At 47.5% G+C, this 24,521-nt stretch overlaps 1 protein-coding gene across 2 annotated transcripts in view; it reads left to right on the top strand.

Annotated features, from left to right (window-relative positions):
* The window catches only part of MTMR4 (myotubularin related protein 4), a 253,888-nt gene that overhangs the window by 127,433 nt on the left and 101,934 nt on the right, over window positions 1-24,521 (top strand). For both annotated transcript variants that reach the window (XM_063956193.1, XM_063956192.1), the window contains 2 exons: window positions 15,506-15,622; window positions 16,972-17,054. In XM_063956193.1, coding sequence (XP_063812263.1) covers window positions 15,506-15,622; window positions 16,972-17,054 — 200 coding nt within the window. The remainder of the gene's footprint in view (window positions 1-15,505; window positions 15,623-16,971; window positions 17,055-24,521) is intronic.

The following is a 24,521-nucleotide window of genomic DNA, read 5'->3' on the forward strand; positions in this document are numbered from 1 at the left end:
AGGAGGCTATCCTGAAGTCTGTATTTACACACTCAGGTACTAGACTGAGACCTGCAGATCGTGCTGCTGCAGCGTGGTCGGTGACCCTGTCACATGAGAACATATTAAAGACGTCGTCTTATATATGAGGGATGCACAGAGGGATATTTTGCCGGCTGGCATCCAAAATGAATGTAGTGACCATTCTGTCAGGAGGGTATTAGAGACCTGTCACTGGACAGGTGATGCTGACTTTTAAAAGGCGCATAGAGACTCTGCCTTATAAGGGTGAGGAATTATTTGGGGATGGTCTCTGGGACCTCGTATCCATTACCTCAGGTTTCCTCACAGACTAAGAAAGCACTGTATTATCAGGTACAGTCCTTTCGGCTTCAGAAAAGCAAGCGGGTCAAAGGCGCTTCCTTTCTGTACAGAGACATGGGGAGAGGGAAAAAGCTGCACCAGTCAGCCTGTTCCCAGAATCAAAATTATTCTCTCGCTTCCTCTGAGTCCACAGCATGACGCGGGGGCTCCACAGGTGTAGCCAGGTACGGTGGGGGGCCGTCTCAAAAAATTTCAGCGATCGGTGGGCTCGCTTACAGGTGGATCCCTGTTTCATTCAAGTAGTATTTCAGGAGTGCAAGCTGGAATTCGAGATGTCTCCCCCCCCACCGCCGTTTTCCTCAAATATGCCTTGCCGACAACTCCCTCAGGCAGGGAGGCTGCGCTAGAGGCAATTAATAAGCTGTATTCCCAGCAGGTAATACTCAAGGTGCCCCTAATTCAACAAGGACGGGGTTACTATTCCACACGGTTTGGGGTACCGAAACCGCATGGTTCGGTGTGATCCATTTTATATTTAAAATCCTTGAACACATACATAAAAAAATTCAAGTTCAAGATGGAATCGCTCAGGGCGGTTATTGCAAGCCTGGACGAGGGGGATTACATGGGATCCCGGGACATCAAGGATGCTTACCTGCATGTCCCCATTTACCATCCTCGCCAGGAGTACCTCAGATTTGTGGTACAGGATTACCATTACCAAGTCCAGACACTGCCGTTTGGACTGTACATGGCACCGAGGGTGTTTACCAAGGTAATGGCCAAAATGATGATACTCCTTCGAAAAAAGGGAGTTTTAATTATCCCGTACTTGGACAATATCCTTATAAGGGCAAGGTCCAAGGAGCAGTTGCTAGTCGGGGTAGCACTATATTGGAAAGTGCTACAACAGCACGGTTGGATTCTAAACAGTCCAAAGTCACAGCTGGTTCCTACGACACGTCTACTGTTCCTGAGGATGGTTCTGGACACAGAACAGAAATAAGTGTTTCTCCCGGAGGAGAAAGCCAAGGAACTGTCATCTCTAGTCAGAGACCTCCTGAAGCAAAAACAGGTATCGGTGCATCATTGCACGCGAGTCCTGGGAAAAAATGGTAGCTTCCTACGAAGCAATCCCATTCGGCAGGTTCCATGCAAGAGGGCCGCAGGTTCGGCATACAGGACTAGGTCCTAGTGACCATGGATGCCAGCCTTTGAGGCTGGGGGGCAGTCACACAGGGAAAAAACTTCCAGGGACTTTGGTCAAGTCAAGTGACTTCCCTACACATAAATATTCTGGAACTGAGGGCCATTTACAATGCCCTGAGTCAGGCAAGGCCTCTGCTTCAAAACCAGCCGGTACTGATCCAATCAGACAACATCACGGTAGTCGCCCATGTAAACCAACGGGGCGGCACAAGAAGCAGGATGGCGATGGCAGAAGCCACAAGGATTCTCCGATGGGCGGACAATCGTGTGTTAACACTGTCAGCAGTGTTCATTCCCGGAGTGGACGACTGGGAAGCAGATCTTCTCAGCGGACACGACCTCCACCCGGGAGAGTGGGGATTTCATCCAGAAGTCTTCCAAAGGATTGTACACCATTGGGAAAGGCCACAGGTGGACATGATGGCGTCCCGCCTCAACAAAAAGCTATAAAAGATATTGCGCCAGGTCAAAGGACCCTCCGGCGATAGCTGTGGATGCTCTGGTAACACCGTGGGTGTACCAGTCGGTTTATGTGTTCCTCCCTCTGCCTCTCATACAAAAGGTACTGAGAATAATAGGAAGGCGAGGAGTAAGAACTTCAAGAAATTATATCAGAGGACCCATGGCCTCTGCCGCTCAGACAGGACCTGCGGCAGCAGGGGCCCTGTCTGTTCCAAGACTTACCGCGGCTACGTTTTGACGGCATGGCGGTTGAACGCCGGATCCTAAAGGAAAAGGGCATTCCGGAGGAAGTCATTCCTACGCTGATTCAAGCCAGGAAAGATGTAACTGCAAAACATTATCACCGCATATGGCGAAAATATGTTGCTTGGTGTGAGGCCAAAAAGGCCCCAACAGAGGAATTTCAACTAGGTCGATTTCTGCATTTCCTACAAGCAGGAGTGTCTATGGGCCTAAAATTAGGCTCCATTAAGGTACAGATCTCGGCTCTGTCGATTTTCTTCCAAAAAGAACTAGCTTCAGTACCTGAAGTTCAGACATTGTAAAAGGAGTGCTGCATATTCAGCCCCCGGTTGTGCCTCCAGTGGCACCTTGGGTTCTCAACGTGGTGTTGAGTTTCTTAAAATCACATTGGTGTGAGCCACTAAAAACCGTGGATCTAAAATATCTCACGCGGAAAGTGGTCATGTTATTGGCCTTGGCTTCGGCCAGGCGTGTATCAGAATTGGCGGCTTTGTCATATAAAAGTCCTTATCTGATTTTCCATATGGATAGGGCAGAATTGAGGACTCGTCCCCAGTTTCTCCCTAAGGTGATATCAGCTTTTCACTTGAACCAACTATTGTAGTGCCTGCGGCTACTAGGGACTTGGAGGATTCCAAGTTACTGGACGTAGTCAGGGCCTTGAAAAATTATGTTTCCAGGACGGCTAGAGTCAGGAGAACTGACTTGCTGTTTATCCTGTATGCACCCAGCAAACTGGGTGCTCCTGCTTCTAAGCAGACTATTGCTCGCTGGATTTGTAGCACAATTCAGCTGGCGCATTCTGCGGCAGGACTACCGCAGCCAAAATCTGTAAAAGCCCATTCCACAAGGAAGGTGGGCTCATCTTGGGCAGCTGCCCGAGGGGTCTCGGCTTTCCAACTTTGCCGAGCTGCAACTTGGTCAGGGGCAAACACGTTTGCAAAATTCTACAAAATTGATACCCTGGCTGAGGAGGACCTGGAGTTCTCTCATTCGGTGCTGCAGAGTCATCCGCACTCTCCCGCCCGTTTGGGAGCTTTGGTATAATCCCCATGGTCCTTACGGAGTTCCCAGCATCCACTAGGACGTCAGAGAAAATAAGATTTTACTCACCGGTAAATCTATTTCTCGTAGTCCGTAGTGGATGCTGGGCGCCCATCCCAAGTGCGGATTGTCTGCAATACTTGTATATAGTTATTGCCTAACTAAAGGGTTATTGTTGAGCCATCTGTTGAGAGGCTCAGTTATATTCATACTGTTAACTGGGTATAGTATCACGAGTTATACGGTGTGATTGGTGTGGCTGGTATGAGTCTTACCCGGGATTCAAAATCCTTCCTTATTATGTCAGCTCGTCCGGGCACAGTGTCCTAACTGAGGCTTGGAGGAGGGTCATAGTGGGAGGAGCCAGTGCACACCAGGTGACCTAAAGCTTTCTTTAGTTGTGCCCAGTCTCCTGCGGAGCCGCTATTCCCCATGGTCCTTACGGAGTTCCCAGCATCCACTACGGACTACAAGAAATAGATTTACCGGTGAGTAAAATCTTATTATATATATCCCAGTGTGTGCAGTGATCGCAAAAACGCGCTATAGCGCGTATTTTACCCCATAATGAGGATCGGGGACTCGCTTTTACAAAATGAGTGCGTCCCTGGGGACGCGCTCCGTTGTAGGCAGTCATGTAGCTCCTTTGATCTCTCCGCCGGGTCCCGCTGCCAATCTTGTGGCTTCATTGATGTCTCTGGGTCCAGCGGCCAATCCTGTGGTGCCTTTTAGGTCCAGCGGCCAATCACATGTATACACTGAGGTCTTCCCCCTCAAACCCCTCCAATAGCCGGGCTTCCGGGAGGACTAGTAGACGGGGAGGAGGAGCTGTTGGTGCCTTTCACTCCTGTATGCAGCTGCGGCACCCGTACTCAGAAGGCGGCCCGAACTGCAGCGTTAACAGGATTTCTCTGCAGCCACCTGTCTCCTCCCCGTCCCAGCGCTGCTATTCACTTCTCCCCCCTCACCGCCGCGGCCACTCAGGATGCGGGGGCATGCGCCGGTGGATTCCAAGGCTCGGCGCTGCACTTACAACGCTGAGTCCTGAGTGGCCACGGCGGTGAGGGGTAGAAGCGAATAGCAGCGCTGGGTCGGGGAGGAGACGGGTGGCCGCAGGGAAAGCCAGTTAATGCTGCAGAAGAGGTTACTACATCCCGCCCACAGCAGTGAGGAGCTACAGAGAAGAATTTCAAGCAGCCCCAGGCATGGATGATTCATGTTAGTAATAAACATATGGGAAACTGGGATGGCAACAGCTAACGATTCAAACACTGGGGGTGAGGGCAGTGCCCAGCATACACCAACACAAATGCACACATTGGCCAGCATAGTTACCCCACACCCATATACCCACACCCTCCATAGCAACACAGTGCCATCACATGCACCCCACCAACCACACAGTGCCCATTATACACCCCCCCAATAATACCCACACATTGCCCATTATACACACTCACACAGTGCCAATCATACGCACTCCCCACAACGTGTTCACAGTGCCCATTATACACACACTCATCTGACACCCCCTCCACTGACACCCGTATTCACTGTGTCTGGGGACGACAACTGGGGGTCCGAGATGGTGGCTACAATGTGCCTAAGTGGTCACCTGGTGCAATGTGTATAACGTGCTCTGTCTGGCGCAATGTGTGTAACGTGCTCTACCTGGCGCAATGTGTGTTACGTGCTCTGCCCGGCGCAATGTGTGTTACGTGCTCTGTCCGGCGCAATGTGTGTAACGTGCTCTGCCCGGCGCAATGTATGTAACGTGCTCTGCCCGGCGCAATGTGTATAACGTGCTCTACCTGGCGCAATGTGTGTAACGTGCTCTACCCGGCGCAATGTGTGTAACGTGCTCTACCCGGCGCAATGTGTGTAACGTGCTCTACCCGGCGCAATGTGTAGAACGTGCTCTGCCCGGCGCAATGTGTAGAATGTGCTCTGCCTGGCGCATTGTGTAGAACATGCTCTACCTGGTGCAATGTTTATGTGTGCCCTACCTGGCGCAATGTATGTAACGGGTGTGGTTCATCAAATCGACAGTATCTAGGTCGACAATGTTTAGGTCGACCACTATAGGTCGACAGTCACTAGGTTGACATGGATGGAAGGTCGACAGGGTTTCTAGGTCGACATGTGCTAGGTCGACAGGCCTAAAGGTCGACGTGAGGTTTTTGGTGTTTTTTTGGTGTCGTTTTCTTCGTAGAGTGACCGGGATCCCAAATTAGTGCGCCGCGTCCCCTCGCATGGCTCGCTTCGCTCGCCATGCTTCGGGCATGGTGCCTTCGCTCCGCTGCCGCTTCGCTCGGCACACTTTACCGTTCCAATCGTAGTCCACGTGGATCGTTAAGTATGAAAAAATTTTAAAAAATAAAAAATGTGAAAAACTCATGTCGACCTTTAGACCTGTCGACCTAGCACATGTCGACCTAAAAACCCTGTCGACCTTCCATCCATGTCGACCTAGTGACTGTCGACCTATAGTGGTCGACCTAAATATTGTCGACCTAGATACTGTCGATCTTCAGACCGGATCCCGTATATAACTTGCTCTACCTGGTGCAATATGTATAACGTGCTCTACCTGGCGCAGTGTGCATAGGCGGTTCTACCTGGTGCAATGTGTATAAGCGGCACTACTGTGTGGTGTAATGTGAATTGGCACTATTATGTGGTTACACCCCTTCCCCATGAAGCCACGCCCCTTAAATTTTGCTTTGCAATCTGGCAGGTGGAACATCAATTCACTTTATGCCTAGGGCACCAAAATGTCTAGTTACAGCTCTGGTACAGGGTGTCCTGCATGCTACACAGCCCAGCAGCATTGTCACCCCATCCCCCCACCTTGCAACACTTTTGTAGTGTCCAAACAAGATTAAGATTAATAAGAACCTTCATTCCGATGGGACCCAGAAAAAGAACGGTAGGACCCCAATTTTTGAAAGTGAGGGGTCCCTGGGACCCACTTTTTTTTTTATCAGCGCGATCACTGGGTGTGTGGGGGTGTCGGTACGTGTGTGTCGGCATGTCTGAAGCGGAAGGCTCGTCCTAAGGAGGAGGTAGAGCAGATGATTGTGGTGTCTCCGTCTGCACAGTCGACACCTAATTGGATGGATATGTGGAATGTTTTAAATGCAAATGTGTCTTTATTACATAAAAGATTGGACAAAGCAGAGTCTAGAGAAAAAGCAGGGAGTCAATCCATAGCTTTGACTGTGTCACAAGGCCCTTCAGGGTCTCATAAACGTCCCCTGTCCCAGGTAGCAGACACTGATACCGACACGGATTCTGACTCCAGTGTTGACTACGATGATGCGAGGTTACACCCAAGGGTGGCCAAAAGTATTCATTATATGATTATTGCAATAAAAGATGTTTTGCATATCACAGAGGACCCCTCGGTGCCTGACACGAGGGTATGCATGTTTAAGGAGAAGAAACCTGAGGTAACCTGTCCCCCATCTCATGAGCTGAACGCTTTATTTGAAAAAGCTTGGGAAACTCCAGACAAGAAACTGCAGATTCCCAAGAGAATTCTTATGGCATATCCTTTCCCTGCACAGGACAGGTTACGGTGGGAATCCTCGCCCAGGGTGGACAAGGCTTTGACGCGCTTGTCCAAAAAGGTGGCGCTACCGTCTCCAGACACGGCAGCTCTCAAGGATCCTGCTGATCGCAGACAGGAGACTACCTTAAAATCAATTTATACACATACGGGGGCCTTGCTCAGACCGGCAGTAGCGTCGGCATGGGTATGTAGCGCAATAGCAGCATGGACAGATAACTTGTCATCTGACATTGACACCCTAGATAAGGATAGCATTTTATTGACCTTGGGTCATATAAAAGACGCAGCGTTATATATGAGAGACGCTGCGAGAGACGTTAGGCTGTTGGGTTCAAGAGCCAATGCCATGGCAATTTCTGCTAGGCGAGCCCTGTGGACCCGCTAATGGACGGGTGATGCCGATTCAAAGAGACATATGGAAACTTTGCCTTACAAGGGTGAGGTTTTATTTGGGGAGGGCCTCGCGGACCTGGTTTTCACAGCTACCGCTGGTAAATCTTCTTTTTTGCCTTATGTTCCCCCACAGCAAAAGAAAACACCTCAATATCAGATGCAGTCCTTTCGGTCGCATAAGTCCAGAAGGGGTCGGGGCTCTTCCTTCCTCGCCAGAGGTAAGGGTAGAGGGAAAAGAATGCCTGCTACGGCTAGTTCCCAGGAAAAGAAGTCCTCCCCGGCTTCTATAAAATCCACCGCATGATGCTGGGGCTCCACTGCGGGAGTCCGCGCCGGTGGGGGCACGTCTTCGACTCTTCAGCCAGATCTGGGTTCTGTCAGATTTGGATCCTTGGGCGATAGAAATTGTATCCCAAGGATACAAACTGGAATTCGAAGAAGTGCCTCCTCGACGATTTTTCAAGTCGGCTTTGCCAGCCTCTCCCCCAGAGAGGGAAATAGTTTTAGCTGCGATACAAAAGCTGTGTCAACAGCAAGTGATTATCAAGGTTCCCCTAGTGCAACAGGGGAAGGGGTACTATTCAACTCTATTTGTGGTCCCGAAACCGGATGGCTCGGTCAGACCCATTCTGAATCTAAAATCTTTAAACCTGTATCTAAAAAAAGTTCAAATTTAAGATGGAATCTCTCCGGGCAGTGATCTCCAGCCTGGAAGGGGTGGATTTTATGGTGTCACTAGACATAAAGGATGCATACCTTCATGTCCCCATTTATCCTCCTCATCAGGCGTACCTGAGATTCGCTGTACAGGACTGTCATTACCAGTTTCAGACGTTGCCGTTTGGGCTGTCCACGGCCCCGAGGATTTTCACCAAGGTAATGGCGGAAATGATGGTGCTCCTACGCAGGTAAGGAGTCACAATTATCCCGTACTTGGACGATCTCCTGATAAAAGCGAGATCGAGAGATCAGTTGCTGAAAAGCGTGTCACTCTCCCTGAGAGTGCTGCAGCAACACGGCTGGATCCTAAATCTGCCAAAATCGCAGTTGATTCCAACAACTCGGCTATCATTTTTAGGCATGATTCTGGACACTGAAAAGAAGAGGGTTTTTCTCCCAACGGAAAAAGCCCAGGAACTCGAGAGCATGGTCAGAGACCTGTTAAAGCCAAAAAGAGTGTCAGTTCATCAATGCACTCAAGTACTGGGAAAAATGGTGGCGGCCTACGAGGCCATACCCTTCGGCAGGTTCCATGCGAGAACATTTCAGTGGGACCTTCTGGACAAATGGTCGCGGTCCCATCTACAAATACATCAGAAAATAAGCCTGTCCCCCAGGGCCAGGGTGTCTCTCCTGTGGTGGCTGCAGAGTGCTCACCTTCTAGAGGGTCGCAGGTTCGGCATTCAAGACTGGGTTATGGTGACCACGGACGCGAGCCTCCGAGGATGGGGAGCAGTCACACAAGGAAGAAATTTTTAGGGACTGTGGTCGAGCCAGGAGGCTTGTCTACACATCAACGTGCTGGAATTAAGGGCCATATACAACGGCCTTCGACAAGCGGAGACTCTTCTTCGCGACCTACCTGTTCTGATTCAATCAGACAACGTCACAGCCGTGGCTCATGTAAACCGCCAAGGCGGGACAAAGGAGCAGAGTGGCAATGGCGGAAGCCACCAGGATTCTTCGCTGGGCGGAAAATCATGGAAGCGCGCTGTCAGCAGTCTACATTCCGGGAGTGGACAACTGGGAAGCAGACTTCCTCAGCAGACACGACCTCCATCCAGGAGAGTGGGGTCTTCATCAAGAAGTTTTTTGCAGAGATAACAATGCTCACAGAAGATCCGTGGCATCTTCCTTCCAGGGAGGACCTGTTGCAGCAGGGGCCCTGCGTGTTCCAAGACTTACCGCGGTTACGTTTGACGGCATGGCAGTTGAACGCCAAATCCTAGCTAGTAAAGGTATTCCGGGGGAGGTCATCCCTACTCTGATAAAAGCTAGGAAGGAGGTGACGGCGAAACATTATCACCGTATCTGGAGGAGATATGTATCTTGGTGTGAAGCCAAGAATGCTCCTACGGAGATTTTCACCTGGGCCGTTTTCTCCACTTTCTGCATACAGGAGTGGATATGGGCCTAAAGTTAGGCTCTATTAAGGTACAGATTTCGGCCCTGTCAATATTCTTTCAGAAGGAATTGGCTTCGCTCCCAGAAGTCCAGACTTTTGTAAAGGGAGTGCTGCACATCCAGCCTCATTTTGTGCCCCCAGTGGCACCATGGGACCTTAACGTGGTGTTACAGTTCCTTAAGTCACACTGGTTTGAATCTCTTCAAACAGTTGAGTTGAAATTTCTCACTTGGAAAGTGGTCATGTTGTTAGCCTTGGCATCTGCGAGGCGGGTGTTTGAATTGGCGGCTTTGTCTCACAAAAGCCCCTATCTGATTTTCCATGTGGATAGAGCGGAGTTGAGGACTCGTCCTCCATTTCTGCCTAAGGTGGTTTCATCGTTTCATATGAACCAGCCTATTGTGGTGCCTGTGGCTACGGGGGACTTGGTGGATTCCAGGTCTCTTGATGTAGTCAGGGCCTTAAAGGTTTATGTAGCCAGGACGGCTCGGGTTAGGAAAACAGAGGCACTGTTTGTCCTGTATGCAACCAACAAGGTTGGCGCCCCTGCTTCTAAGCAGACTATTGCCCGCTGGATCTGTAACACGATTCAGCAGGCTCATTCTACGGCTGGATTGCCGGTACTAAATTCGGTAAAGGCCCATTCCACTAGGAAGGTGGGCTCTTCTTGGGCGGCTGCCCGAGGTGTCTCGGCATTGCAACTTTGCCGAGCGGCTACTTGGTCGGGTTCAAACACTTTTGCTAAATTCTACAAGTTTGATACCTTGGCTGAGGAGGACCTCATGTTTGCTCAATCGGTGCTGCAGAGTCATCCGCACTCTCCCGCCCGTTTGAGAGCTTTGGTATAATCCCCATGGTCCTTACGGAGTCTTCAACATCCTCTAGGACGTAAGAGAAAATAAGATTTTAAACCTACCGGTAAATCTTTTTCTCCTAGTCCGTAGTGGATGCTGGGCGCCCGTCCCAGTGCGGACTAAATTCTGCTAGACTTGTATATAGTTATTGCTTACATAAGGGTTATGTTACAGTTTTGATCAGTCTCTGGCTGATGCTGTTTTGTTTCATACTGTTAACTGGTTCGTATGTTCCAAGTTGTACGGTGTGGATGGTGTGGGCTGGTATGTATCTTGCCCTTAGATTAACAAAAATCCTTTCCTCGTACTGTCCGTCTCCTCTGGGCACAGTTCTTTAACTGAGGTCTGGAGGAGGGGCATAGAGGGAGGAGCCAGTGCACACCCATCTAAAGTCTTAAGAGTGCCCATGTCTCCTGCGGAGCCCGTCTATACCCCATGGTCCTTACGGAGTCCCCAGTATCCCATACGGACTAGGAGAAAAAGATTTACCGGTAGGTTTAAAATCTTATTTTATCTCTCTCCAAGCATTTATACATCTCCAATATCTGAGCAGAAAATCGGGCTAATGGGTGCACCAAAATGTAATGAAAGAAACGTGTCAAAAGTTTATTCAATTATATATCTAATAGCAAACTGATTTCTTTTGTACAACTCCATTTAAACATTTTTTATTTTTTTTTACAAAATTGACCAGACTAAAATAGATTCTCTGTAAATAGATGGAGAAAAGAAAACTTTTTATTTTTTTTTATTTTTTTTAGGTATACAAGTTAAGCTGACAAAGGAGAGTGAGAACGATGTACTTCTATATATATATTTAGTTTTTTTCTTAGAAGTGTATAGTTCTCATATTATACACACTATTTTACACTTTTATTTTAGCTGTTATTTTGCATCCAAATGAGACTTATAATAAAGCGGGCATACCAAAAACTCAATATTTTCCTTTGTAAGGTGTAATTAGATTGTTCTTTTCCCATATCCCCCCCCCCTGCAACGCTCTGAGAGCTTGTGTATTCCCAGTGTGATGGAGAACCTACAACTGATTACCTTCCGTTCCCATGACTCTGCCCTGGAGCGCTGACAAGCCTCAAGTCACGAGCACCTTTTATATCATTCTGTATATGTAATTAGCGTTCTTTCTCTTGGATTTTTTCAGGCAGCTTGCTGATTGCTGAGTGGGGCACATATAAGTTTCAAGGGCAAAAATGTAGAAGTTGTGTTCTAAAGCTGACTTCTAATGCATTTTAATGTGAACCTTGACCCGCTGCATTTTAAGTTAAACTGTTTTGTTTTTATCAGTTCTAAAATAAGGAATCCATTATTATTCTTGGGGAGGATTTGTATTCACACAAACATTTTCATACAATTATTTTCTGTTTGTGAGGGTCAGAGAAGCTGAACACAGGACCCTTTCTGAGTATGCACTCTGTCAGCACGGAATGCTACAAGGTCTCCAGTGATGCATCTACCTGCAGTATGATTGTGGTTTAGGTAGTAGGAAGTGCTCAGGTACATGTCACCACTGTGATTGCTGTGCCCCATTGTGGCTTCTGGCGCTGCAGCCTCTCCCGCTCATGGGAGCTGGTGACATTTGGCAAGAGGCGAGCACCATAATCTTTCAGCTCCATCTGTTGTCAGTGGGGGAGCTATGGTTGGGGCCACACAGGGGAGTAGGAACGTATCAGGACGATCCACATCATCACACTTAAGTGCATGCCTGCATCTACGAAACATGCAAGCACGCTGTTACCGTGATACATTTAGAAAACGTATATAGTACAGTACAGTTACCATCATAGGGGGATATGCAATTTCAGTAGGAAGTTCCGACAGGACGGAAAAACTGCACTTCCAGACGATAATCAGAACTTTCCGACATTTCAATATTCAATTGAAGTGCCGCTTTTCCACCCTGTCTGAAATTCCGACAAGTCGAAAAACACATGGATGAGTGGAATCTCTGCTCATTCATGTGTTTTTGACCCCGCTGTTGTCTGAAACGGTCCGTTTTCAACCATTCTTTTTCGCCCATAAGAGAGTGCGGAAATGAATGGTCGGAATGGGAGGTGAAACGGCCCACTCTTGAATACTGAAGTGTCGGATCCTCTTCGTCTGAGAGGATCCGACTGTAATTAAATATACCCCATACTCTGAAAATTACCTGTTCAAGAATTTCACATATTTTATGTTGGTTACCGTGAGATACCGTGATAGAAAGATAGTCAAAGTGATTATGTTTGTCATTTGCGATTAGATGCTCCACCCCATAGAATTCTATGTTTCTATCATCTTAATAATTATTTTTGCTCAGTATTAACTACTGAAAGAGAGGGGAAGGGGTCACAGTTAAGTTGCAGGGATATTCAGGAAAATGAAACAAGTACATTTACAGAGGAGAAGGTCCTAACAACTCTCAAAGCTGAAAGTGGACAAATCTATGGGGCCAGATGGGATACATCCAAGTATACTAAAAGAACTTAAAGAGGTGCTGGTAGCACCATTGACAGAATTATTCAACCAGTCATTAGCTACAGGAGTAATTCCAGAGGACTGGAAAAGAGCAAACGTAGTCCCACTGCACAAAAGTGGAAGCAAGGAAGAGGCAAACAACTATAGACCAGTGAGTCTTACATCAGTAGTAGGGAAATTGATGGAAACACTCTTAAAAGAAATAGTTGTAGATTATCTCAAATCCGGCAATTTACAGGATCCCAAACAGCATGGATTCACTGGGGGGAGATCATGTCATACAAATCTTACTGACTTTTTTGACTGTGTGACTAAAGTGATGGATAAAGGTGGAGCCATGGATATAGCTTATCTAGACTTTAGTAAGGCTTTTGACACTGTTCCACATCGCATACTGCTAAATAAACTTGAAAGTTTGGGATTGGATATTAGGATTATTGAATGGATAAGATCTTGGTTGAAGGATAGAAAATAGATAGAAAACAGAGAGTTGTGGTAAATGGAGTGCATTCACAGGAAGGAAATGTTACCAGTGGAGTACCCCAGGAATCTGTACTTGGACCAGTGCTTTTTAATATCTTTATTGATGACATTACAAATGGCATTAAAGGGAAAGTATGCCTTTTTGCAGATGACACAAAGGTATGCAACAGGGTAGACACACCAGGTCGGGTAAAACCAATGACTGAGGATATAGGTAGACTAGAGGAATGGTCAAGAGTGTGGCAGTTACAGTTTAATGCCAAAAAATGCAAAATCATGCACTTGGGTCTCAAAAATCCAAAGGCTAAATATAGTATTAATGGCACTATACTGGAAACTACTGAGGAGGAAAGGGATCTAGGAGTCACTATTTCAGATGACTTAAAGGCAGGTAAGCAATGTAACAAAGCAATGAGGAAGGCTAGTCAGATGCTTGGCTGCATTGGGAGAGGAATCAGCAGCAGAAAGAAAGAAGTAATAATGCCACTGTATAGGTCATTGGTACGGCCTCATCACTGTGTTCAATTCTGGAGGCCATATCTTCAAAAGGATATTAATACCTCAGAAACTGTACAAAGAAGGGCAACTAAAATGGTGCATGGCCTACATCACCAAACATACCCAGATAGACTAAGAAATCTCAATATGTATAGTTTGGAGCAGAGAAGGGAAAGGTGGAACATGATAGAAACTTTCAAATATATCAAGGGTTTTAACAAAGTCCAGCAGGGAAACATTCTCCAAATGAAGAGAAGCAATAGGACACGAGGACATGCACTGAGACTGGAGGGGGGGAGGTTCAGGGGAAATTTGTGGGAAAAATTACTTCACAGAAAGGGTAGTGGACAAGTGGAATAGCTTCCCATCAGAGGTGGTAGAGGCTAAGACAGTAGAGCAATTTAAACATGCATGGGATAGACATAAAGATATCCTTACAAAGAAATAAGGATCAAATAAGGTTAGAGATAAAAATAATGTAAAAAAAAAAGTGGCAGACTAGATTGGCCAAGCGGTTCTTATCTGCCGACAAATTCTATGTTCCTATGTTTCTATCTCCGTACGACTATATCTGCGGCTGATAAAGCCCCTCGCCGTATAGTCAGATTTTGTATTGCAGTTGTGATTTCAGCTGAACAAACTATTCCTAAGATCCAGTGGAACTGAATTTTGTTGTGAAGGAATGATCCGAGGACGCCCACACATAATTATGTTGAGATCATGCAAAGAAAGCTATTTACAATAACCATGTAACGCTGATTGGCCTCTTCAGAGCAAACATAATAACCATCTTCCAATCAGAAAACTAACCTGGCAAAATCTGCCTGCTTACTAAAGGAAGGGGGGGTGCGGTCCGCACTGACCCAAATTATTTACACATGGTTAGGTAAATAGTAAAAACCAACATTGCAATAATGTACTTCAGATGGGTTAAGTAAACATTTCTCTGTTGGTGGTGCTCCCTAGAGTCAAATATTCTAGTGGGTAACAAGGGAAAGAAAAGAAGACTCTTTGTTGAGCTAATAGTTTTGTATAAAAACATTAAAGTTATTGATATGCTTTAAAAATAACAATCAATATAACTACCATATGACTGAACAGACATACTTCACAATGGTGCACAGAAAAAAACACATGTGGCGAAAATACATATAACAACAAGGCATAGACTGAGGATCACACCAGATATAATGCTGCATATAGTAGTTGCCCAACTATAGTTTGAGATAGATCTTTCTTGAGGATATTCAGGTTTTACATAAAATGATGTGGTGTGTAACAGCCAGTGTTGTGGGTGACTCCCAATAGTGAGTGTAAGTCACTTTTTTTTCATGGCTGTGTTTATTAGACATGTGCAAAATACGAACATATAGACAAAATTACATAAATTGATTATAAAAAGGCGACATATCTATCGTATGGGATATCTAGGTAATATCACCCTATAGTAATAGGTGTACTGTACATTAATATGCAATATCCACAAAGTTTGCACAAACAAGTCTTTAATAAGTATTCAAAGATAAATTAATCTCATACATTCCATGGAGGTTGACACATTGTACATAAGTGTGGTCCAGAGTAATTTCTGCCTATAAATGGAAGCAGAGATAATACGTCACCTAGCTGTCATGGAACGTCTATCTCTCTAGGAAACCTGGGGAAGGTATATGGTTCATGCAAAGTAGAACACGGTGAAATGGGATCATCTTAGATTTAAGATAAACGTGAGGAAGGGGTAGTGCATTATTAATCAGCTGTAATGATTTTCCATTGGATTTAATTATGTTTCCCTGTGAGATTGTCTTCTCTTTTGTCATCTGCCTCCTTACCTGTTTCTTGCAGGTACCTTTCCAAGTGCTGCCAGGCGAAAGTGTGGAGTATTTAGGAAATGCTAATGATGCTGTTATAGCAATATCCAACTACAGGCTGCACATCAAGTTCAAAGACTCTGTCATCAATGTAAGTTATTGTTAGGGCTGTGCTGAGAAGCGTAACCTTTACAGCGCTATAGTTAGAGTGGAGCTAATTTAAATGCATATGTTAGGATTTCAAATCGGCATTACATCTAATAGCAGTTTGCCAACTGTTCATTGTGCATCTGCTGTACGTATTAATTTTGTGTGTTTTTTTGTTTTTGTTTTAGTAAAGTGTTAAAGCATCAAGTTTTTGCTGCGATTATAGAGAGTTGTCCTGCTATTGGTTATGTAGCTGGACGCTGCGGTTCCTTCGCCACTGAAACCACCCCTCCTCATTTATCTTGACTTGGGACCGGCTAGGACAGGCATGTCCAACCTGCGGCCTTCCAGCTGTTGAGAAACTACATATCTCAGCATGCCCTGACACAGCTTTGCTGTCAGAGAATGCTGAAGCTGTGTCAAGGCATGCTGGGATGTGTAGTTTCTCAACAGCTGGAGGGCCGCAGTTTGGACAAGCTTGGGCTATGACATTCACATAGGCTCGCCTAGGAAAACATGGCTTAAGCAGATAACCCAAGACCGGCAATTATTGCACTTCCCCATTGATGATGCCAAGCAAGCCGCCCTAAACTGATCCCAGTGGCCTGCGATTTGCGTATCCCTTACTTTCGCTGTCACAGTGCTGGCAAGTTTATCCTAACAGCACAAACGACATTTAAGTTAAAGCAGCAATAGCACATTGCTTTCTATAGCTTTTAAATAGAAAGGGAGTGTACACTGGGAGTGTACTTTAGCTTAGCAGAAGTGTGAACGGTTGTATCGCAGAGCGCCTGCAAAAAATTTTTGTGTAGTTTCAGAGTAGCTCAAAACCTACTCGCCGCTTGCGATCACTTCAGACTATTCAGTTCCGAATTTGACGTCACAAACCCGCCCAGCGTTTGCCAAGCCACGCCTGCATTTTTACTGGCACGCCTGCGTTTTCCCGCACACTCACTGAAAACGGTCAGTTGCCACCCAGAAACGCCCACTTCATGTCAATCACTCTGCGGTAACCAGTGCGACCCTGTGTAAAACTACATCGTTCATTGTGCCCGTACACGTTGCGCCGCATGTGCAGAACTGCAGTTTTTTAGCCTGATCGCTGCGAACAAATGCAGCTAGCGATCAGCTCGGAATGACCGCCATTGACTGTTAGGTTATCTAGGTTTTGTTTTCAAGCAACACCTGAATGTTTGAAGGTGCCTCATTCCTGATGTGTAATATTGAGTCAAGTTTGCGTTAGTGTCTGTTATACAACTGCAGTATTGGAAGTTACCCATATCTCCTAATACCAGTAATGTTCTAGATGAGGTGGCTTCACGTCTGAAAGAGAAATTGTTGATGTCTCTGCAGGTGCCTTTGAAGATGATTGAGACTGTGGAGAGTCGTGACATGTTCCAGCTACAGATTATCTGCAAGGACTCCAAAGTAGTGAGGTATGCTCCATTGCTGATTACTTCTCTCTCTTATGCATAGCACATTCATTAGAACCTTTGTCAATTGATGAAAAATAAAATAATACAATAAAAGATCTGAAATAGTGGTTAGTGGCTTTTCCACCAATCCGTAATGCTATTTGGAACACCCAGTTCCTTTATTACTGAATGCAGCAGCGTTTGAATACATGGGGCTGCTATTGTCTTTGCTGTTTTCTTTTCTAATTCTTGGCTACCGGCTTTATCCAGATATTCGGCCTATACCAATATTTTGCGATGAGAAAAGTACTGAAGGTGCCTGCGCACTGTGCACAGTGCTGTCTCTGACGCCAATGAGTGCCGGAAGTGGGAAGGCACAGGTCACCAGACAGGTGACTTAACACTCTCCCACAATGACAGAAGGTACATACATGCTGCCTTTATCTGGACGCGCTTCACTGTGTTCCAGAGGTGAAGCGGTTCCGTACAAATAACATCTGGAGCTTTTGCATATTTATACATCTACCCCAAACTGTTATATGGATCGGCTCTATTAATGTAACCAAATTAATCTTGCTACTTTTTTAAGAGGACCTCTTAACGAGTCTACTGCTAAAGGGAAATTTTAATCATGATGTACTGGAGGGGGATACTGTGTCAGCACACATAGCGTGCACGGATACCACTAAACCCCGTCACGACTAATAATGCATCTAGCTCTGAATCTCTTGGTGCACCAGGGCACTCGCCAGCGGTCTGTATAGAATGAACACCTCTACTTTTGCCTGTCCCAGAAATCCTTGAGTTAGTACGTAGATATAAGGGGCTTATTCTCCTTCCACTAATGCCCGAGTTGAGATGTCATTGATGGGAGCACCTCCCTGTGGCTCTTACTGTACTAGATGGACGCAGTAGCCCATTATATGGAGATGATCATGAACTGAGAATGTTGAGTTTTTTATTTTTGGCATTAAAAAAAGCATACATCTAAAATATATTTCTCTAACGTCCTGGTGGATTCTGGGGACTCGGTAAGGACCATGGGGAATAGACGGGCTCCGCAGGAGACAAAGCACTTTAAGAAAGAATTTGGATACTGGTGTGCTCTGGCTCCTCCCTCTATGTCCCTCCTCCAGACCTCAGTTTGAATCTGTGCCCGGACGAGCTGGGTGCTACTTAGTGAGCTCTCCTGAGCTTGCTATAAGAAAGTATTTTGTTAGGTTTTTTTATTTTCAGAGAGGTCTGCTGGCAACAGACTCTCTGCAGCGTGGGACTGAGGAGAGAGAAGCAGTCCTACTCACTGAAGATAGGTCCTGCTTCTTAGGCTACTGGACACCATTAGCTCCAGAGGGATCGTACACAGGATCTCACCCTTTGTCGTCCGATCCCGGAGCCGCGCCGCCGTCCCCCTCGCAGAGCCAGAAGACAGAAGCCGGGTGAAAGAAGCAAGAAGACTTCGAAATCGGCGGCAGAAGACTCCAGTCTTCAAACTGAGGTAGCACACAGCACTGCAGCTGTGCGCCATTGCTCCCATATTAAACCCACATACTCCGGTCACTGTAGGGTGCAGGGCGCAAGGGGGGGGGTGGGGGGGGGGCGCGCCCTGGGCAGCAATTAGGACCTCTTGGCAAAAGTTGGGCATATATACAGTTGGGCACTGTATATATGCATGGGCCCCCGCCATAATTTTACACAGAAACGCGGGACAGAAGCCCGCCGCTGAGGGGGCGGGGCTTCTTCCTCAGCACTCACCAGCGCCATTTTCTCTCCACAGCTCCGCTGAGAGGAAGCTCCCCAGGCTCTCCCCTGCAGATTCACGGTAGAAGAGGGTAAAAAGAGAGGGGGGGCACATAAATTAGGCGCAAAAAATAAGAATTTACTCACCGGTAATTCTATTTCTCGTAGTCCGTAGTGGATGCTGGGAACTCCGTAAGGACCATGGGGAATAGCGGGCTCCGAAGGAGGCTGGGCACTCTAGAAAGATTTATGACTACCTGGTGTGCACTGGCTCCTCCCACTATGACCCTCCTCCAAGCCTCAGTTAGGACACTGTGCCCGGACGAGCTGACATAATAAGGAAGGATTTTGAATCCCGGGTAAGACTCATACCAGCCACACCAATCACACCGTACAACTCGTGATACTATATCCAGTTTGACAGTATGAAAACAACTGAGCCTCTCAACAGATGGCTCAACAATAACCCTTTAGTTAGCAATAACTATTTACAAGTATTGCAGACAATCCGCACTTGGGATGGGCGCCCAGCATCCACTACGGACTACGAGAAATAGAATTACCGGTGAGTAAATTCTTATTTTCTCTGACGTCCTAGTGGATGCTGGGAACTCCGTAAGGACCATGGGGATTATACCAAAGCTCCCAAACGGGCGGGAGAGTGCGGATGACTCTGCAGCACCGAATGAGAGAACTCCAGGTCCTCCTCAGCCAGGGTATCAAATTTGTAGAATTTTGCAAACGTGTTTGCCCCTGACCAAGTAGCTGCTCGGCAAAGTTGTAAAGCCGAGACCCCTCGGGCAGCCGCCCAAGATGAGCCCACCTTCCTTGTGGAGTGGGCATTTACAGATTTTGGCTGTGGCAGGCCTGCCACAGAATGTGCAAGCTGAATTGTACTACAAATCCAGCGAGCAATAGTCTGCTTAGAAGCAGGAGCACCCAGCTTGTTGGGTGCATACAGGATAAACAGCGAGTCAGATTTTCTGACTCCAGCCGTCCTGGAAACATATATTTTCAGGGCCCTGACAACGTCTAGCAACTTGGAGTCCTCCAAGTCCCTAGTAGCCGCAGGCACCACAATAGGCTGGTTCAGGTGAAACGCTGACACCACCTTAGGGAGAAACTGGGGATGAGTCCTCAATTCTGCCCTATCCATATGGAAAATCAGATAAGGGCTTTTACATGATAAAGCCGCCAATTCTGACACTCGCCTGGCTGAAGCCAAGGCCAATAACATGACCACTTTCCACGTGAGATATTTTAGATCCACGGTTTTTAGTGGCTCAAACCAATGTGATTTTAAGAAACTCAACACCACGTTGAGATCCCAAGGTGCCACAGGAGGCACGAACGGGGGCTGAATATGCAGCACTCCTTTCACAAATGTCTGAACTTCAGGTACTGAAGCTAGTTCTTTTTGAAAGAAAATCGACAGAGCCGAGATCTGTACTTTAATGGAGCCTAGTTTTAGGCCCATATTCACTCCTGCTTGCAGGAAATGCAGAAATCGACCTAGTTGAAATTCCTCTGTTGGGGCCTTTTTGGCCTCGCACCATGCAACATATTTCCGCCATATGCGGTGATAATGATTTGCCGTAACATCTTTCCTGGCTTTAATAAGCGTAGGAATGACTTCTTCCGGAATACCCTTTTCCTTCAGGATCCGGCGTTCAACCGCCATGCCGTCAAACGTAGCCGCGGTAAGTCTTGGAACAGACAGGGCCCCTGCTGTAGCAGGTCCTGTCTGAGCGGCAGAGGCCACGGGTCCTCTGAGATCATCTCTTGAAGTTCCGGGTACCACGCTCGTCTTGGCCAATCCGGAACCACGAGAATTGTGTTTACTCCTCGCTTTCTTATTATTCTCAATACCTTTGGTATGAGAGGCAGAGGAGGGAACACATAAACCGACTGGTACACCCACGGTGTCACTAGAGCGTCCACAGCTATCGCCTGAGGGTCCCTTGACCTGGCGCAATATCTTTTTAACTTTTTGTTGAGGCGGGACGCCATCATGTCCACCTGTGGTTTTTCCCAACGGTTTACCAGCATCTGGAAAACTTCTGGATGAAGTCCCCACTCTCCCGGGTGGAGGTCGTGTCTGCTGAGGAAGTCTGCTTCCCAGTTGTCCACTCCCGGAATGAACACTGCTGACAGTGCTAGTACATGATTCTCCGCCCATCGGAGAATTCTTGTGGCTTCTGCCATCGCCATCCTGCTTCTTGTGCCTCCCTGTCGATTTACATGGGCGACTGCCGTGATGTTGTCTGACTGGATCAGCACCGGCTGGTGTAGGAGCAGGGATTTTGCTTGACTTAGGGCATTGTAAATGGCCCTTAGTTCCAGAATAGTTATGTGAAGGGAAGTCTCCTGACTCGACCATAGTCCTTGGAAGTTTCTTCCCCGTGTGACTGCCCCCCAGCCTCGAAGGCTGGCATCCGTGGTCACCAGGACCCATTCCTGTATGCCGAACCTGCGGCCCTCTAGAAGATGGGCACTCTGCAGCCACCACAGTAGAGACACCCTGGTTCTTGGAGACAGGGTTATTAAGCGATGCATCTGAAGATGCGATCCGGACCATTTGTCCAATAGGTCCCACTGAAAGATTCTGGCATGGAACCTGCCGAAGGGAATTGCTTCGTAAGAAGCTACCATCTTTCCCAGGACCCGCGTGCAGTGATGCACCGATACCTGTTTTGGTTTCAGGAGGTCTCTGACTAGAGAAGACAACTCCCTGGCTTTCTCCTCCGGGAGAAACACTTTTTTCTGGACTGTATCCAGAATCATACCCAGGAACAGTAGCCGTGTCGTCGGAACCAGCTGTGACTTTGGGATATTCAGAATCCAGCCGTGCTGGTGCAGCACTTCCTGAGATAGTGCTACTCCCACCAACAACTGTTCCTTGGACCTCGCCTTTATTAGGAGATCGTCCAAGTACGGGATAATTAAAACTCCCTTTTTTCGAAGGAGTATCATCATTTCCGCCATAACCTTGGTAAATACCCTCGGTGCCGTGGACAGTCCAAACGGCAGCGTCTGGAATTGGTAATGGCAATCCTGTACCACAAATCTGAGGTACTCCTGGTGAGGATGGTAAATGGGGACATGCAAGTAAGCATCCTTGATGTCCAGGGATACCATGTAATCCCCCTCGTCCAGGCTTGCAATAACCGCCCTGAGCGATTCCATCTTGAACTTGAATTTTTTTATGTACGTGTTCAAGGATTTCAAATTTAAAATGGGTCTCACCGAACCGTCCGGTTTCGGCACCACAAATAGTGTGGAATAGTAACCCCGGCCTTGTTGAAGTAGGGGTACCTTGATTATCACCTGCTGGGAATACAGCTTGTGAATTGCCGCTAGCACCGCCTCCCTGTCTGAGGGAGCAATCGGCAAGGCAGATTTTAGGAACCGGTGGGGTGGAGACGCCTCGAATTCCAGTTTGTACCCCTGAGATACTATTTGAAGGATCCAGGGATCCACCTGTGAGCGAGCCCACTGATCGCTGAAATTCTTGAGGCGGCCCCCCACCGTACCTGGCTCCGCCTGTGGAGCCCCACCGTCATGCGGCGGACTTGGAAGAAGAAGCGGGGGAGGACTTTTGCTCCTGGGAACCTGCTGTTTGTTGCAGCCTTTTTCCCCTACCTCTGCCTCTGGACAGAAAAGACCCGCCTTTTCCACGCTTGTTTTTCTGGGTCCGAAAGGACTGAACCTGATAAAACGGCGCCTTCTTAGGCTGTGAGGGGACATGGGGTAAAAATGCTGACTTCCCAGACGTTGCTGTGGAAACTAGGTCCGAGAGACCATCCCCAAATAATTCCTCACCCTTATAAGGCAAAACTTCCATGTGCCTTTTAGAATCTGCATCTCCTGTCCACTGGCGAGTCCATAAGCCTCTCCTAGCAGAAATGGACAATGCACTTACTTTAGATGCCAGCCGGCAGATTTCCCTCTGTGCATCTCTCATATATAAGACTGAGTCTTTGATATGGTCTATGGTTAGCAGGATCGTGTCTCTGTCTAGTGTGTCAATATTTTCTGAAAGTTTATCTGACCACGCAGCGGCAGCACTGCACATCCATGCTGACGCAATAGCTGGCCTAAGTATAATGCCTGAGTGTGTGTATACAGACTTCAGGATCGCCTCCTGCTTTCTATCAGCAGGTTCCTTGAGGGCGGCCGTATCCGGAGACGGTAGTGCCACCTTTTTAGACAAACGTGTGAGCGCTTTATCCACCCTAGGAGGTGTTTCCCAACGTGACCTATCCTCTGGCGGGAAAGGGAACGCCATTAGTACCTTCTTAGGAATTACCAATTTTTTATCAGGGAAAGCCCACGCTTCTTCACACACTTCATTTAATTCATCTGAGGTGGGAAAAACTACTGGTAGTTTTTTCTCCCCAAACATAATACCCTTTTTAGTGGTACCTGTATTTATATCAGAAATGTGTAACACCTCTTTCATTGCCTCAATCATGCAGTGAATGGCCTTAGTGGGCATCAGGTTAGACTCATCGTCGTCGACACTGGTGTCAGTATCAGTGTCGACATCTGGGTCTGCGGTCTGAGGTAGCGGGCGTTTTAGAGCCCCTGATGACCTGTGAGACGCCTGGACAGGCACGAGCTGAGAAGTCGGCTGTCCCACATTTGGCATGTCGTCAAATTTCTTATGTAAGGAGTCTATACGTGCACTCATTTCTTTCCATAAGCTCATCCACTCAGGTGTCTGCCCCGCAGGGGGTGACATCCCTTCTAAAGGCATCTGCTCCGTCTCCACATCATTATCCTCATCAAACATGTCGACACAGCCGTACCGACACACCGCACACACACAGGGAATGCTCCAACAGAGGACAGGACCCACAAAAGCCCTTTGGGGGGACAGAGTGAGAGTATGCCAGCACACACCAGAGCGCTATATAATGCAGGGACTAACTGAGTTATGTCCCCTATAGCTGCTTTTTCTATATAAATGTATACTGCGCCTAAATTTAGTGCCCCCCCTCTCTTACCCTTTTCTGTAGTGTAGACTGCACGGGAGAGCCATGGAGCTTCCTTCCAGCGGAGCTGTGAGGGAAAAATGGCGCCAGTGTGCTGAAGGAGATAGCTCCGCCCCTTTTCCGCGGACTATTCTCCCGCTTTTTCCTATATTCTGGCAGGGGTATTTTCCACATATATATAGCCTCTGGGGCTATATATTGTGGTATTTTTGCCAGCCAAGGTGTTATTATTGCTTCTCAGGGCGCCCCCCCCCCCCCCCCAGCGCCCTGCACCCTCAGTGACCGGAGTGTGAAGTGTGTGTGAGGAGCAATGGCGCACAGCTGCAGTGCTGTGCGCTACCTTGGTGAAGACTGATGTCTTCTGCCGCCGATTTTCCGGACCTCTTCTGGCTCTGTAAGGGGGACGGCGGCGCGGCTCCGGGACCGAACACCAAGGCTGGGCCTGCGGTCGATCCCTCTGGAGCTAATGGTGTCCAGTAGCCTAAGAAGCCCAAGCTGGCTGCAAGCAGGCAGGTTCGCTTCTTCTCCCCTTAGTCCCTCGCTGCAGTGAGCCTGTTGCCAGCAGGTCTCACTGAAAATAAAAAACCTAATTTCTATACTTTCTTTCTAAAGGCTCAGGAGAGCCCCTAGTGTGCATCCAACCTCGGCCGGGCACAAAATCTAACTGAGGCTTGGAGGAGGGTCATAGTGGGAGGAGCCAGTGCACACCAGGTAGTCCTAAATCTTTCTAGAGTGCCCAGCCTCCTTCGGAGCC

This window comes from Pseudophryne corroboree, chromosome 2 (assembly GCF_028390025.1).
Source record: "Pseudophryne corroboree isolate aPseCor3 chromosome 2, aPseCor3.hap2, whole genome shotgun sequence".
NCBI classification, from domain to species: domain Eukaryota; kingdom Metazoa; phylum Chordata; class Amphibia; order Anura; family Myobatrachidae; genus Pseudophryne; species Pseudophryne corroboree.